The following is a 24,960-nucleotide window of genomic DNA, read 5'->3' as shown; positions in this document are numbered from 1 at the left end:
TGTCAGTACTCTGTTCCTGATCTGTAAACGAAATGGAATGGCATCCAGTGGGAAACATGAAGCAGAATGGAGTGATGTTCCACTGAATGCACTTGCCACACGTAGTTTACGGATTCACCAGCCTGTGGGCATTAGGGCTGTTTCTATCTTTGGGCTTTATTAACTATGTGCACATCCACATATCACAAGTTGAATACTTGCAATTCTTTGAGCACACATCCAGACATTCAGTGAAATTCTGGAATGGCCAGCAGGCAACTTGTGTGCTTAACTTTCTGAGGACTGGCCAGAGCGTTTCCCACAGTGGCTCTGCTGTTCCACATTTGCTTAGCAATGCTTGAGGGTTCCAGTGTCTCCTGAGCCTCAGCAATGCCTTTTATAGTCTAGTTTTCTTCTCTTTCCTGTCTAGCCATCCCTGTGGGGGTGAGATGCATGTTGTTTTAATTTGTAATTCTTTAGTGATTCAAGGTGTTTTGGGGATCTTTACCCATGTCAGGATCATCTGTCCTGGCAATTCCTAGGTTCAGTCATCATTTTTATGACTTCACGATTCTTGTTTGATTCCTGTGAGACCACATTTGTGTGTGTGCGCACAAATGTGTGTGTGTGTGTGTGCGCGCGCTCATTCATGCAGTGCTTGAAAAAATGTTACTTGATGTCTTGTGGACTAGAATTCAGGTTGTGTTACATCAGAACTCTTTTCATCTAGGAAGAAAGAACAGCACGTTTTTCAGAGTCTGTTTTCAAGCGAGAAGCTTTAGATTATAGGGGTGAATTCCAGGAAAATATCTGGAATCCTTTTTTTTTAATGAGTACTTTGTATTTATTCGTTGACCGCTTCATACATGTAAACGATATACTTTGACCATAGCCATCCCCAACTCCCTTTCCACTCCTTCTAGACCTTTCCCAGATATACCCCCTCTATTAGTTCCTCCTCCATGTGCACGGGCGTGGGGCCAGCAGCCGTAGCATGGGCAGAGTCTTAGCAGCCACACCCCCCAAAGGAAATGGCCCTCTTTCCCTGATCAACCTGCAGCTGACAATATATCTCCTCGGAAACTTTGGGAGCCCATCTCCCTTGCAGTCTACAGTTTGACTGGCTTGGTTGTGTGCAGATAGCTGTAGCTGCCTCAGCTAGTCCCTAAGTTCTATAGTCTCTTCTTCCGTGATGTTCCCTGAGTCTGGAGGAGACTGATAAGACGCCCCATTTGCCTGGTTCCAAGCCTGCATGGAATGCTACTCACTGCTAAAAGAAACTTCTCTAGCTGAGGCTGAGAACAACACTCTTGTGTGGGTTTAAACAAAAACATTTGGGAGGCAGATTGACAACATGTCGACTTAGCAAAAAAGTTGTACTGGGTTCCCAACTAGGATCTATGACTTTCACAGTCATGGAATTTTGATCACGTTTACAATACCAGGCACAAATTCTCACCTGTGGAGCAGGCCTCGAATACGATCAGAGAGTAGTTGGTTACTAGCGTCCATGCCACTATGGCACCAGTGGGTACATCTTGCCCGACTGCATTACTCTGCGTGCAGAATCCAGTGATGAAGCCATTGATAGTTTGATACCACGGATACGTTTACTCCCCCAGCATCCTCGTAGCACCTTCTAGGATTTTGAAATCTAGCCAACAGGGAAAACATTTCCATGAAATCAATTCCTTTTTATTTGTATTCATTTTCACAAGGACACCAGAAACAGCATCAAGCAATTTTGCTCTCTGATTTTCACGCACATTAAATCACTACCACTCAACCTTCTGCCCCCCACCCCTCTGCCCCATTGGCCCACCTGTGACCGCCACACAATGAACAGTGCAGAGTTCGTGAAAATGCCCGTGGCTTTCAGTTCTTCTTTATTAACGGACTGTTACAAATACAGTAAATTTCCCCCCCTAATAGCAGTGTTGGAAACTCTGCAGCGTTTTAAAATATTATCAGTTCAGTCTCTGTGCGTGGTTCTGTATAGAGGTCTCCTTGAGACGGCTGGGCCCTTTTCTAGATTTCACTGTGTGAGATCCTGCGGTGGAAATCCCCTACTGCCCTTCCTTTTTCTTCCCTGCTGTGTGGTGCAGGGAGGGATCCCTGGTACTTAGCAATGATCAGAACTGCCCAGAAGCTTCAAACAAACAAACAAACAAACAAACAAACAAACAAACAAAATACACCTCTCCACCTTACCCACCCAACCCCACCACATTCCACAGAATTCAAGACAGCAAAGCAGAGAATCTACATCTAGAGGGCAAGAGACAATGTGTGGATTAATAAGGGATCACACAACTATGGCTCTGAGAAATTTAGATACAGTGAATCAAAAGTTCCTTGACAAAATAGCTGAATTCCTTTCTTTGGTTTCCTCACTTGTAAAATGGAAATTAGAAGCATCTACTTAGCCCCTTGGTCAACTGCAAGAAACAAAAGGGAGCCTCACGTGGACATCATCAGATGTGCAGGGCACAGGTGCAGTCGGAGGGAGGGCCTACCCACATGGACACGCATCTTCAGATGTGCAGGGCACAGAGGTGGTCGGAGGGAGGGCTACTCACGTGGACGTGCATCATCAGATGTGCAGGGCACAGGTGCAGTCGGAGGGAGGGCTACCCACGTGGATGTGCATCTTCAGATGTGCAGGGCACAGAGGTGGTTGGAGGGTGGGCTACCCACCTTTCTTTTCACACATGAGGTGTTACTGTGACTAGGCCCTTTTTCTAGAGTGTTAGTTTGTGAGCACGTGTTTGCTGGGTTTGGTTTAAGCAGTTATGAGTTGTGTTCAGGAGGTAAGAAAGAATCTAGTATAAGGTTTGTTGCTGTTTGCCAGAGAATGAGTATGACCTCACAGACTGGATAGCTTTGCATTTCCTGTCCTTATGTCCAGGACAGTAGACCCAGAGGGTTAGAACAGTGCACGCGCGCGCGCACACACACACACACACACACACACACACACACACACCCTATGTTTGGGAAATACCCATGCGAAACTGAAGAAGATCCTTGCTCTCTGTGGCAGGGGTCTCCAATACACTAGACATTTCTTTAGCAGCAGACAAGAAGAAGTAATGGCATTCATGCTAGAAGTTCCAACCAGTGACAGGGTTATGTGCGGCTGTATGGCCAGGAAGGGAAATAAAGCATGGGACACAACATCGTAGCATAATCTTCACCTCTGACCTTACATTACACTTCTTTTCTGTTAGGCCGAGCAAGACTCTGAATTGCCTCCTGAGTAGATTGTCAGAATTAAGGACCCAGTGGGGCAGTGGGCTTTCTTTTTAAGTTTTCTTCAAATTACATGTGTATGTGTATATGTGTTGCATGTTTGCATGTATGCATGCTCATGTGCTTGCCATTGTGCATGTATGATGTTGGATGTCCTCCCTAATGGCACTCCACCTTATTGTTTGAGGCAGTGTCTCTCAGTGAACCTGGGGCCTACTGATTGAGGAAGATGAATTAGCCAGCATGCTTCAGGAATCTTCTGTCTCTACTTCCCCAGCTTTAGGATTATAGGCTGTGCTGGATAGATTAATGTCAACCTAACACGAGCTAAAAGTCATCTGAGTGGAGGGGACATCACCTAAGGAAATGTATTCATAAAATATGGGTGTAGGCAAGTCTGTAGGGCATTCTATCCATTAGAGATTGATGGGGGAGAGCCCGGCCCATTGTAGGTGGTGCCATCCCTAGGCTGGTGGTCCTGAATTCGTAAAAAAAAAAAAGAAAGAAAGAAACAGGGTGAGCAAGCCATGGGAACAAGCCAATGACCTCTGCATCAGCTCCTGTCTCCAGGTTCCCACCCTGCTTGAGTTTCTGTCCTGACTTCCTTCAGTGATGAAACTTGACGTGGAAGCATGAGGCAAATAAACCCTTTCTTTCCTCACGGAAAAAGTAACCCTAACCAAGACATAGGCACAACCACACCTGACTTTTCATGTGGGTAGTTGAACTTGGGTCTTCATGTTTTCATGGCAAGCGTGTGAGCGACCGAGCCATCTTCCCAGCCCATGGGCTTGTTTCACGGTCAGCCCTGCTACATACCCTCACACACTCAGTTTAACTCAGATGTAGAATCTAGCACTAAAACTTCAGGAGCCCACGCTGTCCTCAGACAAACCCCGCAACTTCAGCTTTTACTTAACTTTTCCTCCCCTTGTTTCAGGAAAAGAAGATTTTCCAGATCCCCTGGATGCATGCAGCTAGACACGGGTGGGACGTGGAAAAAGATGCACCGCTCTTCAGAAACTGGGCGATCCACACAGGTATCAGCCCTTGCCTTGCTTGTTTACATGTTGTTGAATTTTGCTTTTATTACACAAATCTCCTGGCTTATAACCCCATGAAGAGAGCTCTGACGTCTTATGACTTATCCCCAGGTACATTTAGGGGATGTATGAGGAGGATAGACAATGTCACTCAGCAGTGATGTCACCCATCCTTGGGGCTCTCAGTCCTTCAATTTCCCATTGATGTGGTATTCTTGTAAGTTTTGAAACATTATGAGGGGAACTTTAGCATTACTAGCTTATAATATTATATTCATTTATTACAAAGTTTCTGTAGGGAGATCTCTTTAGAAGTGGACTTTGTGCATAATATTTGAAGCTAGTTAATTCTGCTTGTATTGGGTTGATTCGTCCTTCCTCCATTTTATTTTCCCTTCCAACTGTATGGTAGAATCAGAAAGACCAGCTTGTCCCAGTGTGGTCCCTTGTGTTCAAGTTTTTTCAAATAAAATGCCTGTACTTTAGAGAGCACAGCAAAGCAAGATTGTTAGTTGTCTGGGATAAAGAGGCTTTCTGCTTTCTGGTGTGCTTTCTCTCTGTCTCTGTCTCTGTCTCTCTGTCTCTGTCTCTGTCTCTCTCTCTACTGCTTTAGACTTTTTTTTGCCTGTGTTAATGTTCCTCTTCTTTTTTTTTTCTTTGTCTTTGGCTGTTTTGCTAGGAAAGCATCAGCCAGGAGTAGATAAACCTGATCCAAAAACATGGAAAGCAAATTTTCGATGTGCCATGAATTCCTTGCCTGATATCGAAGAAGTGAAAGATAGAAGTATAAAGAAAGGAAACAATGCCTTCAGAGTGTACCGGATGTTGCCCTTATCTGAACGACCTTCTAAGAAAGGTAAAGCTCTTCACTGATCCCTCACTGTAGGCCACGGTGCCCGAGTCTCTTCTCTGTAGTCACTTTGAAGGGTAGAATACTTGTTCACTCAAGAGATGATTATTCTGTCTTTACTTGCCTCGGAAAAATGACTTTCAAGGCACCGAAGGCCAAAAGATCCGTTTGTGATTTTGATTGTGTACATCTGGGGCAGTGGGTTTCGGGAGGAATTTAATGTGGGGAAGCCCACCTTTCTGTCTTTCCTGAATTGATCCAGAACTCCCTTTTTGTTGCCACAGGAAAGAAACCAAAGACGGAAAAAGAAGAACGAGTTAAGCACATCAAGGTAATCTTTGCTTGCTTAGAAAGCCCATGTTGGGACCGTGTATTAATGATTCATATTCTTTCTCATCAAAGCGAGTAATAGGACCTTTGTGGAGGCTCTGCTCTTTCTCCTCTTTCTATTGTGTTGTATGTGCTATTTATATTTCTTCCTCTGCATGCACTCACTTGCAGACACAAGTACACATATGTTTGGCTTACTCCACTGTCCCAGAGAAAAGCGCAAAAGACGGAACAGATTCACAGAGCTGGACAGTCACCCCCGGCTTAGCCTGTCACTCAGCTCCAACCAAGCTCCAGCGACCAACTTACATCTAATACTGTGAAATGGGTTTTCAGGCTATGAAATATATTTGGAAACTAGAGTAATTCTTCTGTATTTCTATTAAGAAGTGCTAGCTATCTTTCTGGTCCTGTCATAAGCTACAAGCTTGAGAACACAGTAGTTCAGCCACCCTAGCAGTGTGAGTCTCAGTGGTTCTTCTCTGTTCGGTGGTTGAGTCAGTCTTTAGCTCTCTGAGGGGATGGGTCTGTGTGCTGGAGGTCTTTAATTGACTAGGTGGTGTAACCAGCCCTACATTCCAATCTGCTTAGTACATAGAAGGTGTGGTAGCCCTTGTTAAATAGTGAGAGAGATGTCAGATCCCGTGCCTGACTGAGGAGGCCCACCGGTTGCTAAGAAAAGGGGCAAACAGTACAGTTAGAGACCCAGGACCACCTAGGAGGTGATGTAGGTCACTGTCTTCTGTGTGTAGGGGAAGGGACTGATGGATAAGAGTTGAGTGGCTCGTGTGCAAGGTCCCATGGCTCCTTAGATATGAGCTTGAAGAAGTGGAACATGCTGATTTACAATAAAAAAAAGTAAGCAAAATCACAAAGTGACTTAATTGAGGTATGTCATTGAGTTGGGGACGGGACAACAGCCTGTGCTATCATTGGGGCCTGGTCTCCAGGAGTCCCCTCATGGGAAATGATGTGGTACTGTTTGTGTAGAAGCTATCCATATTTCCCATTTACTTTAAAATACCCCTTAGTTACTTTTAATGCATAATATTATATAAAAATTGTTGTGTTGTATCATTTAGGGATCAATAACAAGAAAAGAAGTCTATATATGTTTAGTATAGACCAGTGGTTGGTTGAATATTAGGTATAGAATTGTGTGTGGCATACATACGGTTAAGTGCTATTAGATTTATTTTTTTTAATGTGTATAGGCTGCTTACCTGTCTGTCTGTGCATCATGTACATGCCTGGTACCCACAGAGGCCAGAGAGGGGCTCAGATCCCTTGGAGCTGGAGTTATGGACAGTTGTGTAAAATTTACACTAGACCACCACCCTAATTCTAGTATCAATCAACTCCTGACCATACTTATTTCACCAGTGCCTCCATCCTCTTCCTGACTTTCAGTACGACATCACAGATATTTGTCCCACTTTGACTGATAGAATCAACTTTTGATAGTTGTCAAAATATTTTGCAGCAAATTTCAAATATGTTGCTTCTTCCATAAATATGTTACTAAATATCTTTAAAAGTAAATCATGTTAGCTGGTGTATTGGGCACTGATTCCGCAGTGTTATTAAATACCGAGGCAGTGCCCAGGGCTCCAGTTATCTCAGGAATGTCATTACAGCTTCTTATATATATTTTTTTTACCTTATTTAAGACCATATTAAAGGGTATGGTGGGGAGCACACGGCTGTAATCCTTGAATTCAAGATGCTAAGACAGTGAGATCTTGAGGAGGAGGCTGTCCTGGATCATGTGTTAAGAAAAGAAAAGGAAATTGATATGAGAACCATGTGTGTTTTTTTTTTTCTTAAGGATTTTTCATGTTTTGTTAGCTTGGTTGGTTGGATTTTTTTTTTTTTTTGAGACATGGTCTCACTGTGTAGCCAAGGCAGGCTCCAGATTTAAAAGCAATTCGCTTCCCTCACCCTCTCCAGTGCTGGGATTATGGACAGGAGCCACCACAGCCAGCTTCAGTGGTTTTATTTTTAATCTATGGTGTTTTCATGTATCTCTTTTTATGTAAAAAGATTATTTTCTCCTTGTGATCATAAAAAACTAGTTATTAGACACACTACTTTCCATTGTGCTATTTCTTTAAACCTACATTTTGAGCATCCTTGTTCAGTAAGAGAACAAGATTTAACCCCCCCCCCACAAAAACATAGTTTGAAGAATTTGTTGCAGTCTTAGGTGTGATTGTATCATATTTACTATTTGCACAACATTGAGTGACTAGCACATAGAACACATAATTCCTATTCATAATTGAGTTGCCACACAAACATTTATTGAGTAAACATTTATTGAGCAAACAAAATGTGTGTGATGGGAGTCAGGGGCTTTATCTTAGGGTACAGATTTAATTTCATAATTGTAGTTCGAAAAACTACAGTAGAATAACATCTACTTTTTGGTATATTTTGCCCACATGTCACCACTGTAGTCCGTTTGATATCAAACACCAAGGAGTATATGGTAGCTCATTATATTGTGGCTCTTTAAGACAGAAAACCTGCTTTCTGTGAAACTGGGGCCCAATCAAGCTTAAGACATGTGATATTTCAGGACTGTGGAGATATGAGGAAGTGTGAATCCTGAGGAGGATGGCGTGTGGGGTTCTCATAAGTAAGGGGTAACTTTGGTTACATCAGCCTTGTGGGTCTTGTCTTTTGTAAGGTCACCAAAATGAGCAAACTGGGGAAGGTACAGCCTTAGGCGGGACTTAGCCATATTGATCCAAGAACTGAGAGTCCTTAGGGGCGACCAGAAGGTGAGGCTCACTCTCAGCAGCGAGTGTTATGAAATCTTGACTAATGCTGTGTTCCTCAAGGGACATTGCTCCCTCAGCAGAGGGCTGATGAATCATTCAGTGTGGCCTAACCTTTGGATGTAGACCTTTTTGGCATGCCTTGCGGTGTTAAGGTAGAACATGGTTCAGGCTTCCCCGATTCTGGGGTTGATAGTTGCTAAAGACATTGCTTGACTTAGGGTACCTGTGGAATGTTTGCAAAGTTAATTTTATGATTGCTCTGGGATCATATAGTCAGAAGCTTTTCTTTGATAAATTATTAATAGTTGACTCTTTTTTGTTGCAAATCAAAATATATAAACTGAGCCAAGTTGGTGGCACATGCCTATAATCCCTGAACTGGGGAGGTGAAAGTAGGACCAGGAGATTTAGTTAAGCCTCAGCCACGTAGCAAGCTTGAGGTCAGCCTGTGCTACACAAGATCCTGTCTCAAAAAGTAAAACAATCCCCGACAAAACGACAACAAAGCTAAGAAAATACCTACGCAGAATTCTTCGGTTGTATGCAAATGTGTGAGTGGCTAGCCCAGCTAGACGCCTACTGAGAAAATTGCTGGTAAGTTCCTAGAACTGCAGCTACTTAACAGCAGTGGAAGCGAGTGCTTCCCAAGCTTCAGTGCAAGCTAAAGTTTTAATAAAGTAGCAAACAATATTTAGGGCTCGCTAGCTAGGTACTTGAAGTTTTCCCCTGGGCCGCAGACATGTTCACTGTCTGCTCTTTGTTGCCCCCACAAAACAATATCTCCAGGATTCATGGTCATGTAGTGGAAGTGGAGATAAAGGGAGACTTTTCAGGGTTCAAACGGGGTCACACTAGGCAGGATAGTATTTTCTTGTCATTCCGCATTTACAAAGCAGAAGCCCGAGGGTGCTAAGTTTGAGGCAAGTCTGGGCTGGGATTAAGCCCCTTTCTCAAAGTAAGATAAAGTTGCTTGTGCCTGTTCTTTCCAAAGTCAAAATGTTAGGGAAAAAATGCTTCTTATGGATACATACCTATGTGTCTATGGCATATGTAGTCATATGAATACATGACACTAACTAACTATGTTCTACCCTTCATTCCTAGCCACATTCTATTTCTTTGTTCAGGCACAGACACCTCCAGATTGAGAAATTAAAACAAACCTGTGGCTTGTAGCTGGCCTGGCAGAGGTAATGATATTCTGCTATTCCGAAGAGGCTGTTAGACTCTAAAACAACGAACCCCCCCCAAATGGGAAGTCTCCCAGAAATCTTATGCTGGGGGATGGAAAAGGCCCCATCCAAGGGGGAAACTTGTCTCCCAATGAGATTTCACACAGTTCTAATAATTCATTAGACATCCTTATCATATCAAACTTTGGGGTCACAGCCTGTTTCTCTAAGCCATGTCTGTCTACCTATCCTCAATAAACCAATTAAAAGAACCAAATAGCAGGAATCAGGAAATGGAGGGATTTTGTTTGTTTTTACATATGGCCACATTGGGAAGAAGAACAGAAAGATCCAGTGAACCCCTCAAGCCCACCTTCATGGTCCTGAAAGGCAATTAAAGTTCAAATAGGGGGCAGAGAGCATGAACATCTTCACAGTCCTGGTCACAGTGTGGTCCTGCCCACCAGTGACCCATCCTCTTCTGGGCTTCGGTCGCATTTTGTAAGGTCGTCTATTTGAAACACTTTCACTGCCACCACTCACAGTCTGAGAGTGTATCCTGTGCTTAGTGAGCCATGTGTCACTGGAAAAAACTTGGCCTACATGGGGCTACCTACCTGCTTACCGACGAAAGTTAGAATAAGAGAAACATCAGTGAGCAGTCCTAGACAGCGAATGTCTGTGTTTCAAAAAATATCATGGAACAGATTGTTCTGTGGGATATAGGCAACACCAAGAACAATAAGGCTAGAAGTGGGTAAAACGGCAGGTGTTGTCAGTTTTTAGTTTCTCTAGATGATTTCGTTACCTTTTCCAGCTCTTCTTGCGATGGTCAGATTTTCTCCCTTTTCCTTGTCAAGGAAGCACAGGCACAGGGATGAGCCATTTTCCCAAGATGCCATAGCTTCACGGAGTCAGTGAGCTCGTGCCTCAGCCTTTTGGAAACTGCAGAACCTGAGCCAGAACTTAAGGAGGGAAATGTGGCCCAGATCAGATGGTCCTCATTCCCTAGCCCCAGGACCTTCCGTGAATGAAGGTCTAGAGGTTAGAGTTATTTGGTTTTCTCTGAGTGAATATGGAAAGGGCTTAATTTGTGTGGAAACAAAGGGAAATAAAGACACACAGGTAAGACAGAAGGGTTGTTTCCTGCCCTCGGGGGTTTTTGGAGTAAAACACAAGTATTTCTACATCAAAACATCAGCATTTCTATGGAAACAGAATAGACAGGGGCCTAATGTCATTTGGTGAAAGTCACTGGTTTATGTTAGTTCTGAGTGCAGACTTGTGGGTAGAAGTCACAGAAAGGTAGATACCAGTTCTGCAGAACTTCCTTGCAGGACTGTTTACTGCAACTGAGACCAGAGTTGGTTTCAGACTGTGAATTCCCAGTTTGATAGGTCAGTGACTGCCTGAGGGAGCTGTTCCTGCAGCAGCCCCTTCCTTGCATGGGAAAGAGCTTCAGGTTTGATACTGTGATTACAAGAGAATCTATATCAGCGATCCACTTGAAAACACCAGAGCTGCTCTGGAGAAAGCAGGCTCGGAGGATGGAGTAGGCTGGGAGCATCTCTGGTCCTCCTCTTCCCCTGCTGGTGAGCCAGATTGCCTCTATGCGCCCTGAAACGATAGCTTTCACCTTAAAGGAAAGAAAAGAGAATTTATTCTAGAGCTGAATCTGAGTGACCATGGCTGTGTAACTTAGATTTAGGTCACTCCAAATTCCATGTTCCAACCTGGAAGCAGTTCCCACGAAGATTTATAGACTTATAGAATCAAGAAAATCACAAGTCAAGTTTAAAATACACTGAAGTGTCCATCACAGAGAGACGCTGCTTTTTATCTGATGGCATACTTTTTAATTATTTATTTTTATTTCATGTGCATTCGTGGTTTGGCCTGCATGTATGTCCATATGAGGGTGTTGGATACCCTAGAATTGGAGTTACAGACAGTTGTGAGCTCCTATGTGGGTGCTGGGAATTGAACCCGGGTTCTCTAAAAGGCCAGCTCTTAACCACTGAGCCATCTCCCCAGGCCCTCGATGGCATTCTTAGTTTAGAGTTGGCGCACAGTAGTAGACTGCTATGTTAATATTCTTTTTTTTTTTAAGTTTGTATTGACTAGTCACGTGATGTTAGTTCTGACACAGGGGTCAAGGATGCCTGTTGTGGAGGCTAAAGCTAGCTCATGGCAAGTTAATTGGTCCTGGACCAGCAACATTCCAATCTCCTTATATTACTAAAGTTATTCAATGGGTCAGTCTCTCCAGACACAATTTACCAGAAATTCTTGTTCACACATCTATGATTAACTTTAGGAAGTAAAGTTAAACTACTTGGGCAAAGTTTTGGAACCCAGTAGAGTTTATATTTAATGGTGGCTCATGGTAGGAGTAAGAGACTGACAAACTCTAGCAGATACAGACAGAGATGGTGACCAATGAGGTGGAGAGGAGGGGACGTTTCTTCCGGGTATGACCAGTAATGACAGGAGCTTATCTGGGGGTGAAGTGAGAGAGAGCCCAGGCAAGTGAACATCAGCTGAATGAGATTCAGAGGTGCAAACGTTCATTTCAGAACAACGTTGGAAGCCTTGGGAGCAGTCCTTCTCTAAGACAGGAATTCTCTGAGATGACGGGAAAAAAAGGGAAGGGGAGGATGAGCCAAGGACAGAGGTCAAAAGGGAACCGGCAGTGAGAGGTGGGGAAGAGTCAGGTAAAAATGGCCTCGAGAGGCAGTGCGGCAGCTTTTGTTCTCTGTGGTGCTGGGACTGCTGTGGTGGGAGTCTCTGCACCTCCCACGCTCAGTTCCCTGCCTTCATTGTGAAGCTCAGCCTGGACCTTTCATTAGCAGACCCCTAAGATGCCCTTAGATTTGATGTCCTCAATTTGATGTTAAGAGAGCATTTTGGGATAGGAGGTGCGCTAGGGTGGGAAATATTCTTACGGCCGTTCCATTGGGGCCCGGAAGGGCAGATCTGGACACAGCACAGGGCGGAGGCAGAAGTGGCTCGGAGCGGAGGGAGGAGTCAGATGCTTCAGTCACCAGCTCGTCTGCTGCTTTATCTGAGGTCCACTCTAAGCCGAGCGGGAGACCAACCCAAGTGGGAGGTTTCACAGTTGTAAGGATGGCCACCACGCGCCCCTAAAACTCTCCATTGTTCCAGTTTCCTTTCGCTTAAAAATCCATTAATCTCTGCACTAGGCCTTAGGTTCTGTAATTACAGAGGATGTCTTTGAGCTTAGAGATTTGGCAGGGCGAAAATGCACCGTGGAGGGAATCTGCCCGAGCATGGTTTGTTTCGTTGGTTTTGCTGCCGTGAAGCAAGAGACTTAGAAACCAAGGTAGCTACAGGCGTTAATTTGTACAAGAGCCTCTGTCTAACAGGAGGCTGAGCACTCTCGGCTAGAGTGAGGTATTGTTGAGACCAGGCAGAAGTGGGCCTTTAGAGGTGACCAGGACAGACGGCCCGTCACTTGCACTGTCTCTGTGCATTCTCATAGAGGACCATCACCTCTTTTCACAGTCTGAAACCCTTGACTTTATAATGTAATTTAGGTTGTTTAAAACATGTTTGTATCATGTTGTTTATTATTTATTTATGCGTCTGTGCGCATGCGCACGCCCACACATGCACAGTGCTCAGCAGAGGTCAGAGGGCAAGCTAGGGAAGGGTGTCTCTCCTACCACGTGGGTCTGAACGCAGGTCCTTAAGCTTCGGCAGCCAATGCCTGTATCTGCTGAGCCATCTTGCTGGCCCGGTCCAGCTTCTGATATCCCCATTTCTAATGGTTTCAAAACTTTTGACTGGGTTCTTGAAGAAACGTCTCTCTTGGAATCATTTGTTCCAATTGCCAGGGAGCTGAACAGCCCACTGTACTGTGTGCATGTCGCCATCTTGTCCCTCTGGAGGGACAGTAGCAATGAGAGTTTGCTCAGAATGGTGGGAGGAGGAGTAAGGCAAGTTCCAAATAGCCTCTCAATAGCCAATGGCTGAAGGTTCTGCTTCGGGCAGGACACCAGGTGGGCAGAGAGGAGCAGGGGTCCACCCCGAGTCTGTCTCTGTTCCACCCTGATCCATCTCTGTTCCACCCTAATCCATCTCTATTTCACCGCGGTCTGTCTCTGCTCCACCCTGATCCATCTCTGCTCCACCCCAGTCCTTCTTGGTCTCCATCAGGATGAGTGCAGAAGGCAGAGGCTGTCTTTGCATTTGAACGTCCTACACAAGCTAAGGCTTAGCTCAGCTCCTCCATCTCACCAGGCTAAATGGAGCGTGATCTGGGCTAATTAATTTAGTGAGTCATAATTTTCTCTCACAAGAAGTGACAAAAGTATCACTTGCCACCAGTTAAACTGTAGATCATGTGAAACACTTAGAGGTCCCTGTTGCAAAGTCAGAACAATTCAGTTTTTGAATAATGCAAACCTGACTGCTTTATTACTTTGATATGAAATCTACAAATAGAATCAGCTTTTTTTAGGAGACAAAAGAAGATCATACAGAAGCAGTTCTTCCTGTCCTTCCTTCAGAGACCCGTGCTTGGTTCCTTGGGGAGGAATTGAGGAAATGAAGTGGCATAAAAGGATCTGGAACATTATTGGGGAGGAGCATTGAGCATTGAGGAGGGAAATGGAGCAGGGGCCATTGAGAGAGCTACGGAGAAAGGATAGCATTGTGGGGAGGTGCACACCACAGCCTTGTCACAGGATTCAGGCTCTTGAGAAGGAGGCATGGTGCAGCGTTTAAAACCAACCCTCAGGAGGCAGAAGCAGGTGGATCTCTGTGAGTTCAAGGTCAGCTTGGTCTACAGAGGGAGTTCCAGGACAGCCAGGGCTATACAGAGAAGCCCTGTCTCAAAAATAAATCAATAAACAAACAAGCAACCTAACAAATAAATAACAAAAAGGGAGACAGTGTTCTCCCTGTTTGGTGCCAGAGGATGAAGCTGAGGGGAAGGGACTTGAGAAAAGGCCCATGGATTTGGTGACCTTCAATAATATCGAGTGTTATTCTATAATAAAAACCTGTCTCTAATCTTCTCATTTAAACTTCACCTCACTCCGTGGTGTGGGACTTGTTACTGTTCTCAGCACAAAGATGTCCGCATTGCCTTAAGAAGGGACTGCAGGGTTAAATTCAGCTAGTGAGAAGCCAGGGATCCAGGCTTGGTCTGACTCCCGCTCCTCTTGTTAGCATGTCCTCTGGGGGCTTCATGCTGCGGATGGAGATGAGATTTGACTGTAGGTCTTTTCAAGGATGCATGTGAGGAGGCAGAGTTAGCAAAGGCAGGCAGTCGTTCAGATGTTTGACTATAAAGGAAGGAAACCTGGAAAGGCCCCTTCCCACCCTCCCCAGCAGGTCAAGCCTTTTATTGGAACCTATTAACAAGGAGAAATACAAGAGGCTGAGGGAGAAAGGACTGAAATTTCTGCTCAGTGGGCCTGCCCTGGGCCCTTCTGGATATTTGGCCTTTGTAGTAAACGCTACTACAGCAGGTTTGTTTTGTTTTGTTTTTCTCAAGTTGAGTTGAACGTCAAGGTGAAGCCGTTCAAACCATAATAGTCATAGGAGTTTGCCAGAGGATCATGGAGACTGTATGGAATTTGATCTCAATCGCCAGTGTGACCAGTTACTAAGAATGGCCCATAGGCCTTACAATGCCAAGTACTCCCGACGTTGCCACTCCCGCAATCCTCCTCTGCTTGCAGCCCTGTCCTCATTCTCCTCCTCCAGCCTCTCCTTCTGTTTCGGATTCCTCAAAAGTTGTCTTAATGTGGCTTTTTTTTTTGAAGGGGGGTGGCTTATTGCTATCATTGAAACAAATGTAGTCCTATTGGAAAGAAGTAATCTCATCGAAGGTCTGAGAGTCACAAGGACTGATTTTCCTTGATGGGCTGATAGTCTCACGGAGGGGAAGTCCAAATACACGTGAATGAAGAAGACGTGCAGAGTTCAAACAGGGAAAGAATGTCTTCTGCTTTCGCCAGTGTCACGATGTAGCCTTTGGGGCTGGGTGGGCGTTTTAGGCATAAAAAGGACATTTATGTGAGGCTGTGGAGGTGGGGTTGGTTGCCTGTCTGGTGATGAGCCGGTGAGAGGAGGCTTCAGCGGAGGCTGTGGCCCTTGTATCAGATCACCAGTGCAGGGTGCTCAAGTGGCTGTACCCCACCACAGAGTGTCCCTGGATGCTGACCACCTTCCTCTGGGCACCTGTCACTGGCTAATCACGGAGGCAGAGTTTGTCCTAAAAAGTGATTGCAAAAGCAGAGAAATGACTTCTCTCAAGAAATCTGGGAGTTGGTTCCTCTGCATCCTCCCTCAGAGGAGGGAGGCTTGGGTCCCGCGCAACCCAGGGCTTGCACGAGAGAGCTGCCCAACCACAGAGCTATCCTGTGCAGCTGCAGGTATTTCCTGAAGGCAAGCCAGATGTGCTGAGAGCATTTCCTTGTAGGAAAATGAAAGAAACCGAATAGCTGGCGTCTTTAATGTCAGGCTAATTTAGAGAGGCAGGGGGATGCATTTGGGACATGGCGTGAATGACAAACCCCAGGATTCAACAAATTAGACAGGGGGACAATGGAAGCTAAGAAAAGGGAGGGAAAGGAAGTGTTCTCAATTCTTTTTTCTTTTCTTCTTCCTAGCAAGAACCAGTTGAGTCATCTTTGGGGCTTAGTAATGGAGTAAGTGACCTTTCTCCTGAGTACGCGGTCCTGACTTCAACTATAAAAAATGAAGTGGATAGTACGGTGAACATCATAGGTAAACTGTTTTGACATCTTATTTTTATACTCCCGAGCAGCCTCCAAGGTCTAAAGTTTGCAAAACAGTCATCTCAAAATAACATAGTCAGTAAGAGGAAGTCTTGGAACATGTCCAAATCCAAATTCTAGTCCCTCGAGGTCAGGGCTTCAAAGATGAGCTCAAGATTCGGAGACGAGTCAGAACCAAGAAAAGAAAGCCAGGTTTGAAATGCTTCCTCCCTTGTGGCTGATGGCCAGCAGCTCCTCCTCCTCCCCCATTTTTCAGTCACAGGGACAGAAATGTCATTTATTTAACTTGGGAACCAAGGAGAGGAAGGGTCATCCTTGTGGGTCCTCACAGCTTCCTCTTTGTGACACCTGCCCAGAGCTAGCACTCATTTTACTGGCCAAGAAACTGAGGCACAGAAACTTTCTATCAAAGAACCGGCTGGCCCTACAGATTCACTGAGTGTTCACTGAGTGTTCTCTACCATCCAGATACAGTTCTGTGGGCAGAAAGGAAATAGCGGACAGCTCAGCTCTATTCCCATTTTTGTGGGGACATAGTAGACAGACAAAGCCACGGGCAAGCGTAGCACCCCCGTTTGTGGCCTGTGATAAAAAAGGAAGAAAACAGAGGTGCTTAGGAACAACCTAGAAACCAGATTGACATGGTGGTCACGGTGGGTGTCTTCTGAAGAGCGACATCCCCCTGTAGCAGGTATGAGGAGCGGCAGGTGACACGTGGAGGCAGAGGTGATGTTGACAGAGGCTCTAGGCAGAGAGCACCTGGGGGAACAAAGAACAGGCCAGGCTGCAAAGCACAGAAGCATGGTGACGGTGATGGGTCAGGAGGCCCCTCAGAGGGAGAGGAAGTGCAGTTCTATTCCTGGTTGTCAGCTTGAATACAAACACACACACACACACACACACACACACACACACACACGCACGCTCACATGCATGCGCGCACACACAAACACACACATCTGCTTTAATCCAGATCTTTAGAGGTGGGTGAGCCACCTTTGATCTGGGACACACCTTCTTCTGGCAGCCTATATAAAGGGCATGGAAGAAGGAAGCTTTTGCTGTTTTTCCTGTTTGCCTCGTTCTCACTGGCCAGTTCATTCTTCCGCTGGTATTAGAGTCCGCTTCAGTCAGGATTTTGGCATATATTGAAGACCAGCTGAGGCACTCAGCCTCATGGACTGAACAGCTACTGGATTCTTGGACTTCCCATTGGTAGACAGTCATTATTGGACGAGCTGAACCACAACCTATAAACCATAAATTCATTCTGTTGCTTCTGCTCCTCTGGAGAACTCTGACTAATACAGATTTTAATGCTGGAAGTGGTTCCAGAGCAGCAGACATATAAGGGTGAATTTTTTTAAGAATCTGGAATAGGTTTTCCAATTTGCCAGTGCTCCAGTTACTGAAACCTCTCCTAGAAGCTTGGAGGATAGCAAAAGCCCATGGTGCAAACTATTCTACAAACTTCAGGAGAAGCATGTATTGAGTCATCCCGATTTGCCAGCTGTGAGAAGCAACAGATTTGGTGACTGTGTATATAAAACTTTTGACCATTCGTGGAAAAATAAGGAAAAGATGATGCTTTGCTCCTAGTATCTCTGGATAAACTAACAAAGGGAAAGAATGAGCCCCATGATCCAACCAACCAACTTCTACCATCTTGGGATACAGTGAAAGGCAGCCCCAAGTGCACACAAACAGCCTAAAGGCCTCTAAGTGTTTCCCCCAAAGAGAATCTTTCTAGTAGCTATGGAGTGCAAGTTGTGGAAACCAAAGCCCCCATTATAAGGTTGGCTGAATAACAGTGAAAATTCCAGCCACAGTTTTGGAGGGAGTCGAGTTGAAGGGTGTTGGTAGTTAAAGTAAGGGCATTAACTGGTGAAGAATTTTGGATTTGTAACTTGGGGTGGAGATGTGTGGGAGGCCCCTATGGAAGCTGAGATCTTTGAACCCTCAAATTCTCAAGGGCTTATCTTAGGAAGGAGTTTCTCCACCCTCAGCCGACGATGTACTCATATGCCCAGCCTCTGAAATACTGCCTTTTTCACCTTTGATCCTTCCTTGTCTGCTAAGCCTGCAGTGACTGTCGCTGAAGGAGATGACAGGCAAAGCCCACCAGTGTTGCTTCTAGACCTTAGTGTTGCTTAGCCTTAGCCAGACTTAAGGCTAAGCAGGCCCCTAGAGGAGAGATAGGAAGTGCAGGCCACAAGGAGGTGCACCACATAGATTACTAAAGAATTTAACGAGATTGCTAATTTGTTCAAGCAGAAGTCTGGGGAATATGTATGGCAGTGGATTTTAAGGGTACGGGACAATGGTGGGAGGAGCATAAGACTGGATCATGCTGAGTTTACTGATCTGAACCCACAAAGTGAAGATTTTATCTTTAGTATGGACGCTTGCTCAGTTACGAATGGTGTTGAAAGTTTGAATGGTTGACTGAAGCATTTGTCAAAAGAAGGCTAACTGAAAAGGAATTGGAGATGCGTGGTATCCCTTGGCTTAGCTGACGAAGGGATTTTAAGGACTAAGGAATAAGCAGAGCCAGAGAGGTACTTACTCCGTGTAAAACCTAACCCTCCACAATGGGAAAACCCAGAAGACACGCCCTTCGCTAATCCTGTCAGACAGCAAAATGGTGAGGGGGTACCAGCCTGTTTGAGGAGTTTTGGTGCCCTTTCCCTAGCTTAGGGTTGGAGATGCTCTGCTCAGTTGGATGAATTAAATGCAGTGGGTTTAATTGGGGCTGGAAGCAGCAAGTGCCAGGGGGCAGCACTGAACTGCCAAAGGCATGGTGGTTGTCGGGATTGTAATGAGCAGCAACAAAACACTGTTGACTGTAGCCTAGACAGTAGTGGTCAGCACAGGTAAAATGATTTTTATGGCGGCATGACTTATATGGACCTTTGTTGCTGGCTAGTCAAATTGGAGTTCCCAGTGCCTACTGCATCTTTGTTTGAGCTGTACGAGTGGAAAAAATTGCAAACAGATGGAAGATAGGTATCACTGGATCACGGCAAAAGAGAATCTCAGTTTATGAACCAATCTTCAGATTTGAGTCAGTTTGCAGACGCAGGTCCCTTGAAAGAAGGGACAGTCGGGTTCTCCTGAGGAAGGACATTGATAAAATACATAAAAGTTTTACTGTTAGCCTTTCTCCAGTCACCCCCTAGAGGAACCTACGACCTTTTACAAGGATAACTGTTCGCTGAGGGAAAGGAAACAATCAGCCTTTTCAGGGTCTGTTGGATACCGGCTCTGAATTGATGCTGATTCTGGGAGCTCACAAGAAATGTTGTGGCCCTCCAGTTAAAGTAGGGGCTTAGAGAGGTTGGGTGATTGATGGAGTTTTGGCCAAAATATAGCTCCCAAGAGGCGCAGCCCCGCCCCCAATTCATTCTGTAGTCAGTTCCCTGGTTTCAGAATGTATAATTGGGACAGATAGACTTAGAAGTTGGCAGAATTCTCGTATTGGTTCCCTGACCTGTGAAGTGAGGGCTATTGTGGTTGGAAAGGCTAAGTGGAAGCCTCAGCCAGGGAAAGCAGTCAAAGGCAGCGTTGCACCCCAGAAGGAGCTGAAGCAATTAGTGCCACCGTCAAGGGCTTGAAAGAGGCAGGGGTGCTGGTCCCCACCACGTCTTACTTTAACTCTCCTGTCTGGCTGGCGCAGAAGACACATGGATCGTAGACAATGACAGCTGACTATCAAAAACTTAAGTAGTGACTCCACCAGATGTGGTGTCTTTACTTGAGCAGATTAACACATCTCCTGGTACGTGGTATGCAGCTATGGATCTGACAAACGGCTTCTTCTTAGTACTGGTCCATAGAATCACAAGAGACAGTTTGCTTTCAATTGGCAAGGCCAGCAGCACACTGTTGCAGTTTGGCCACAAGAATGTATTCACTCTCCAACCCAGTGTCAGAACCTTGTTTAAAGAGATCTTGATCATTTGTCTTTTCCAAAATAATATCACATTGGTTCACAATATTGGTGATATGCTGATTGTACCTAGTGAGTAAGAGGTAGCAATCACTTTGGACTTGGTAATTTGTGCACATCAGAGGATGAGAAATAAATCCAACCAAAAATTTTTAGGAGTCCAGTGGTGTGGGGCATGCAAAGATATTCCTTCTTAGGTGAAGGATAAGTTGTTGCATCTGACCCCTTCCACCACCAAGAACGAAGCGTATTTAGTGGGCCTATTTGGATTTTGGAGACAGCCTATTCCTCACGTGGGTGTGTTACTTCTGCCCCATACGTGGCTTAGAAAGCTGTTAGCTTTGTGTGGAGCCTGGAACAGAAGAAGGCTCTTCAACAGACCCAGGCTGCTGTGCGAACTGCTCTACCACTTGAACCGTATGAGAAGAGCAGGCCTGGTGATACTTGAGGTGTCCGTGCAGACAGGGATGCTGTTTGGAGCCTTTTGGGGCAAGGCTCTTATCATCATCTGCAGACAACTATTTCCCCTCTGAGAGACAGCTCTTGGCCTGCTGTTGGACTTTAGTGAAAACTGAATGTTTGACAATGGGCTACAGAGTTTCCATGCTACCTGACTGTCCATCATGAGCTGGGTGTTATCCAACCCAAATAAGTCATAAAGTAGGAAGTAGGATGGACACAGCTGAAATCCGTTATCAAATGGAAGCGGTATACATGAGATCCGGCCCAAGTGGGTCCTGGGGGTACTAGCAAGTTCCATTAAGAAGTTGCTCAAATGCCTATGGTTTCTACTCCTGTTACAATATCAACTGCTCCCAAGCCTGCCCCTATAGCTTCATGGGATATGCCCTGTGATCAGCTGAGTGAGGAAAGCAAGCATGCTGGGGCCTGGTTTACTGATGGGTCTGCACTCTGTGCAGACATCACTCAGAACTGGACAGCTGCAGCGTGCCTGGGATGAGGTGGGACAAGCCTGAAAAATGCTGGCGGAAGGGGACACCTTCCCTGGGGGAGAACACTGGTCAGCTCACATGTTCATACATTGTGTTTGAAAGGAGAGATGGCCAGATTGTCAATTGTTCACCGATTCATGGGCTGTAGCGAATGAATTTGCTGGGTGGTCAGGGACTTGAAAAGAGCATGGTTGAAAAATTGGGGAGGAAGGCATCCGGGGAAGAAGTTTGTGGATGGATCTCTCCAAACGGACGAAGGATGGAAGATACTCATGAATCCGGGGAAGAAGCGTGTGGTTAGATCTCCCCATATGAATGAAGGACGTGAAGAGACTCTTATCCCACATAAATGCTCCTCAGAAAGCCACTTCAGCAGTGGAGGATTTCAGGAGTCAGGTACACAGGAGGACGCATTCTGTGGACAGCCAGCCTCTTTTCCCAGTTCTGCCTGTCGTTGCCCACGAACAATGTGGCCATGGTAGCAGAGATGGGACTTATACGTGGGCTCGACAACATGGACTTCTGCTCACCAACGCTGACCTGGCTACAGCTGCTGCTGAGTGCCAGATATGCCGACTGCAGAGACCAACGCTGAGCAACTGCAGATATGACATCCTTCCCTGAGGTGACCAGTCCGTGGCCTGGTGGCAGGTTGGCTGTGCTGGACCACTTCCTCCATGGAAGAGACAACACTTCATCTTTACTAGAGTAGAACTTATTCTGGTTATGGATTTGCCTTTCCTGCACATAATGCTTCTGCCCAAACCACCATCCAGGGACTTACAGAAGGTCTTTTCACTTTCATGGTATTTCACACAGGATTACCACTGACCAAGGAACTCACGTCACAGCCAGAGAAGTGTGACAGTGGGCCCACCATTATGGGATCCAGTGGTCTTACCATGTTTCTCACCATTCGGAAACAGCTGCTTTGACAGAAAGGTGGCGTAGCCTTTTCGAAGACACAGCTACAGCACTAATTAGGTGGCAGCAACAAGGAGGGCTGGGGCAGGGTTCTCCAGAAGGCAGTGTATGCTCTGAATCCGTGTCCAGTATCCGGTACCATTTCTCCCATAGCCGGGATCCATGGGCCCAGGAATGAGGGATGGAAAAGGGAATAGTTCTACTCAGTATCACCCTTAGTGACCCACAAGGGAAATATTTGATTCCTGTTCCCATGACCTTAAGTTCTGCTGGCCCAGAAGTTTGGGTTGCAGAGGCGAAAGCGCTCATGCCAGGAGTCATAACAAACATTCCATTGAATTGGAAGCTCAGACTTCCCTCTGCCTACTTAGGGCTTCAGATGCCCTTAAGCCAAGGCTAAGAAAGGAATAACAGTGTTAGGAGGAGTGATTGATCCAGGTTAGCAAGGGGAAATTAGACTGCTTCTCCACAATGGAGCTAAGAAAGATTGTGTCTGGAGTGTGGGAAATCCTTTAGGGTATCTCCTGGTGTCACTCTGTCCTGTGATTAAAGTCAAGGGGAAGCTACAGCAATCTAATCCAGACAGGATGAAAAGGGCACAGACCCTTCAGAAATGAAGGTATGGGCCACTCTTGCAGAAAAAGAGCCAAGACCTTCTGAGGTTCTTGCCAAGGGTGGAGGAAGTACAGAATGGAAAGTAGAGGAAGGTGGTTATGAATACCAGCTAAGGCCACGTGACCCAGAATGAATAGTAGAGGAAGGTAGCTATAAATATCTACTAAGGGTAAGTGATCACTTGCAGTAATGAGAATTATAATTGACATGAATATTTTTGTCATATTTTGTTAAGAAAGTGTTTGTACAGATATTTGGGTTTTCCTTCCTTGATTCTTTTATCACCCAATTTAACAGCAATTAAGAAAATTAAGAAAGCTATCAGTGGTTATCATATTTAAGTTTTGAGATACCAAAAAATGTCTATCAAGGCACATTGCCACCTATTCAAAATTTTTTAGAAAATATTTTAATAAATTTTAATTCATAACTAATCACTTTCAGTAATACTTAAGATTTTATTTCAGAACAGAATATTCTAAATTTTTTATCTCTTCTTAATCAAATTTATTTTTTATTATTTAAAATGATTTTTAAATTTAAATATATTTTGTTCATATTCTTCCCCTCCCCAAGTCTTTTTAGAACCTGCGTTTGCAGTTGTATGAGGGATAGTCATATCATGTAAACATTATTATGACCTGGTTAAATATATAATGCACTTCTGATTGTATGTATGATAGTCATATCACGTTAGGCATAATTATGATGTGGTTATTGCTTTTAGTTGAAAGTTAACCATGACATAAGGAGAGAGAATTGTGTGTCAAGTTGACAAGGGGTGGATGTATGACAGACAACCAGTTCTTGGTTGTTAACCTGCCTATATCTAGAATTACCTAAAAACCCAAGTGACTGGATACACCTTTGAGGTTTTTTTCCCCTCAATTAAATTATTTGATGTAGGAAGACCCACTTTTAATCTAGATCTCTCGAGGTGGGACGATCCACCTTTAGTCTGGGCCACACCTTCTGCTGGCAGCCTATATAAAGGTCATGGAAGAAGGAAGGTTCTTGTTCTTTGCCAGCTTGACCTCACTCTTGCTGGAGAGGCCATTTCTTCACTGGCATTAGAGCCTACTTCTTCAGGCTGATGATCAGCTGAGATAGCCCCCTTCGTGGACTGAGTAACTTCTGGAGTCTTGTACTTGCTGTTGGTAGAGAGCCATTGTTGGACTAGCTGGACCATAGTCTATAAATCTAATATATATGCTAATACATATATTCATGTGTATATATGTATTCTAATAGATCTAGTATCTATCTATCATTTATCTATCTATCTATCTATCTATCTATCTATCTATCTATCTATCTATCTATCTATCTATTATTCTATCAATTCTGCTCCTCTAGAGAACACTGACTAATACAAGTAGACCGGAAATATCATAAGGACTTTGTAGATCATGGTAAGAAAGTTGGGTTTTATTCAAAATATTGGGGAATGTTTAAAACTGGGATTGGGGGCTGGAAAGTTGACTCAGCAGTTAAGAGTGTTTGCTGCTCTCCCAGAGGATCCAATTTAGCTCCCAGTACCAGTGTTGGACAGCTCACAATTGCCTGTAACTCCAGTTTCAGGGAATCTGATGTTGTCTTCTGGCCTCTGTGGGTACCTGCGAACATGTGCCCGTGTGCATAGACATACAGGCAGACAGACACACAGAGACATAAACATGCGCGCGCGCGCGCGCACACACACACACACACACACACAAGCATAGAAAATTTTTTTAAAAAATCTATTTTTTTTTTACACTGAAGCATAATATGGACAGGAAAGTGTCCCAAAGCAAGCGCTACTCCTCAGGGTTCCAGGCAAGTGGGTGACGAGTTGTGAATGACACCACAGTGACATCCTGCTGAGACCCTGTGAGGGATGGACCCTGGAGGTGCCTGGTAAAGTAGAAGCTGCAGTGCACTTGGCTTGAATCGGCATTCAGAATCCAGAGCTGAGACTTCACGGCCCGGGGGTACCTTTCTGTCCATAAACCTTTGCTCCCGTCTAGGATTCTGATGCTACCAAGCACTTGAAAGAACTCATAAAGCTATAACAAGACTCTTGACTCGGCAGCTTTCTGTCTGGATTCTCGGTGGAAGACTGACGGACAGGAGGCCACAGCCAGAGGACGTCAGTATCCATCATCCCCCTGCCTCCTGCCCCTGTGGAAGTGTCTTCTTTCCTGTCTCTTTTGCCTGGGGTACCACTTAGCTTCCTCAGCAGCCAGGCCTGGAGAATGCATGTATGACTCGGAAGCCTTAAAAAAAAATCTCCTCTGCCAAACTCCAGGCACAATTTCCTCAGATTTAGCTCATTTTGAATGTGTCGGATGG

At 45.1% G+C, this 24,960-nt stretch overlaps 1 protein-coding gene across 6 annotated transcripts in view; it reads left to right on the top strand.

Moving 5' to 3' along the window:
- Positions 1–24,960, top strand: part of Irf2 (interferon regulatory factor 2) — a 108,546-nt gene that overhangs the window by 64,256 nt on the left and 19,330 nt on the right. For all 6 annotated transcript variants that reach the window (XM_085680287.2, XM_048455811.3, XM_048455814.3 and 3 more), the window contains 4 exons: positions 4,172–4,271; positions 4,954–5,130; positions 5,409–5,455; positions 16,057–16,174. In XM_085680287.2, the coding sequence (XP_085536413.1) occupies positions 4,172–4,271; positions 4,954–5,130; positions 5,409–5,455; positions 16,057–16,174 (442 nt within the window). The remainder of the gene's footprint in view (positions 1–4,171; positions 4,272–4,953; positions 5,131–5,408; positions 5,456–16,056; positions 16,175–24,960) is intronic.

This window comes from Myodes glareolus, chromosome 23 (genome assembly GCF_982192425.1).
Source record: "Myodes glareolus chromosome 23, mMyoGla1.1, whole genome shotgun sequence".
Classification (NCBI taxonomy): Eukaryota; Metazoa; Chordata; class Mammalia; order Rodentia; family Cricetidae; genus Myodes; species Myodes glareolus.
This window is presented reverse-complemented; position numbering and strand designations above follow the sequence as displayed.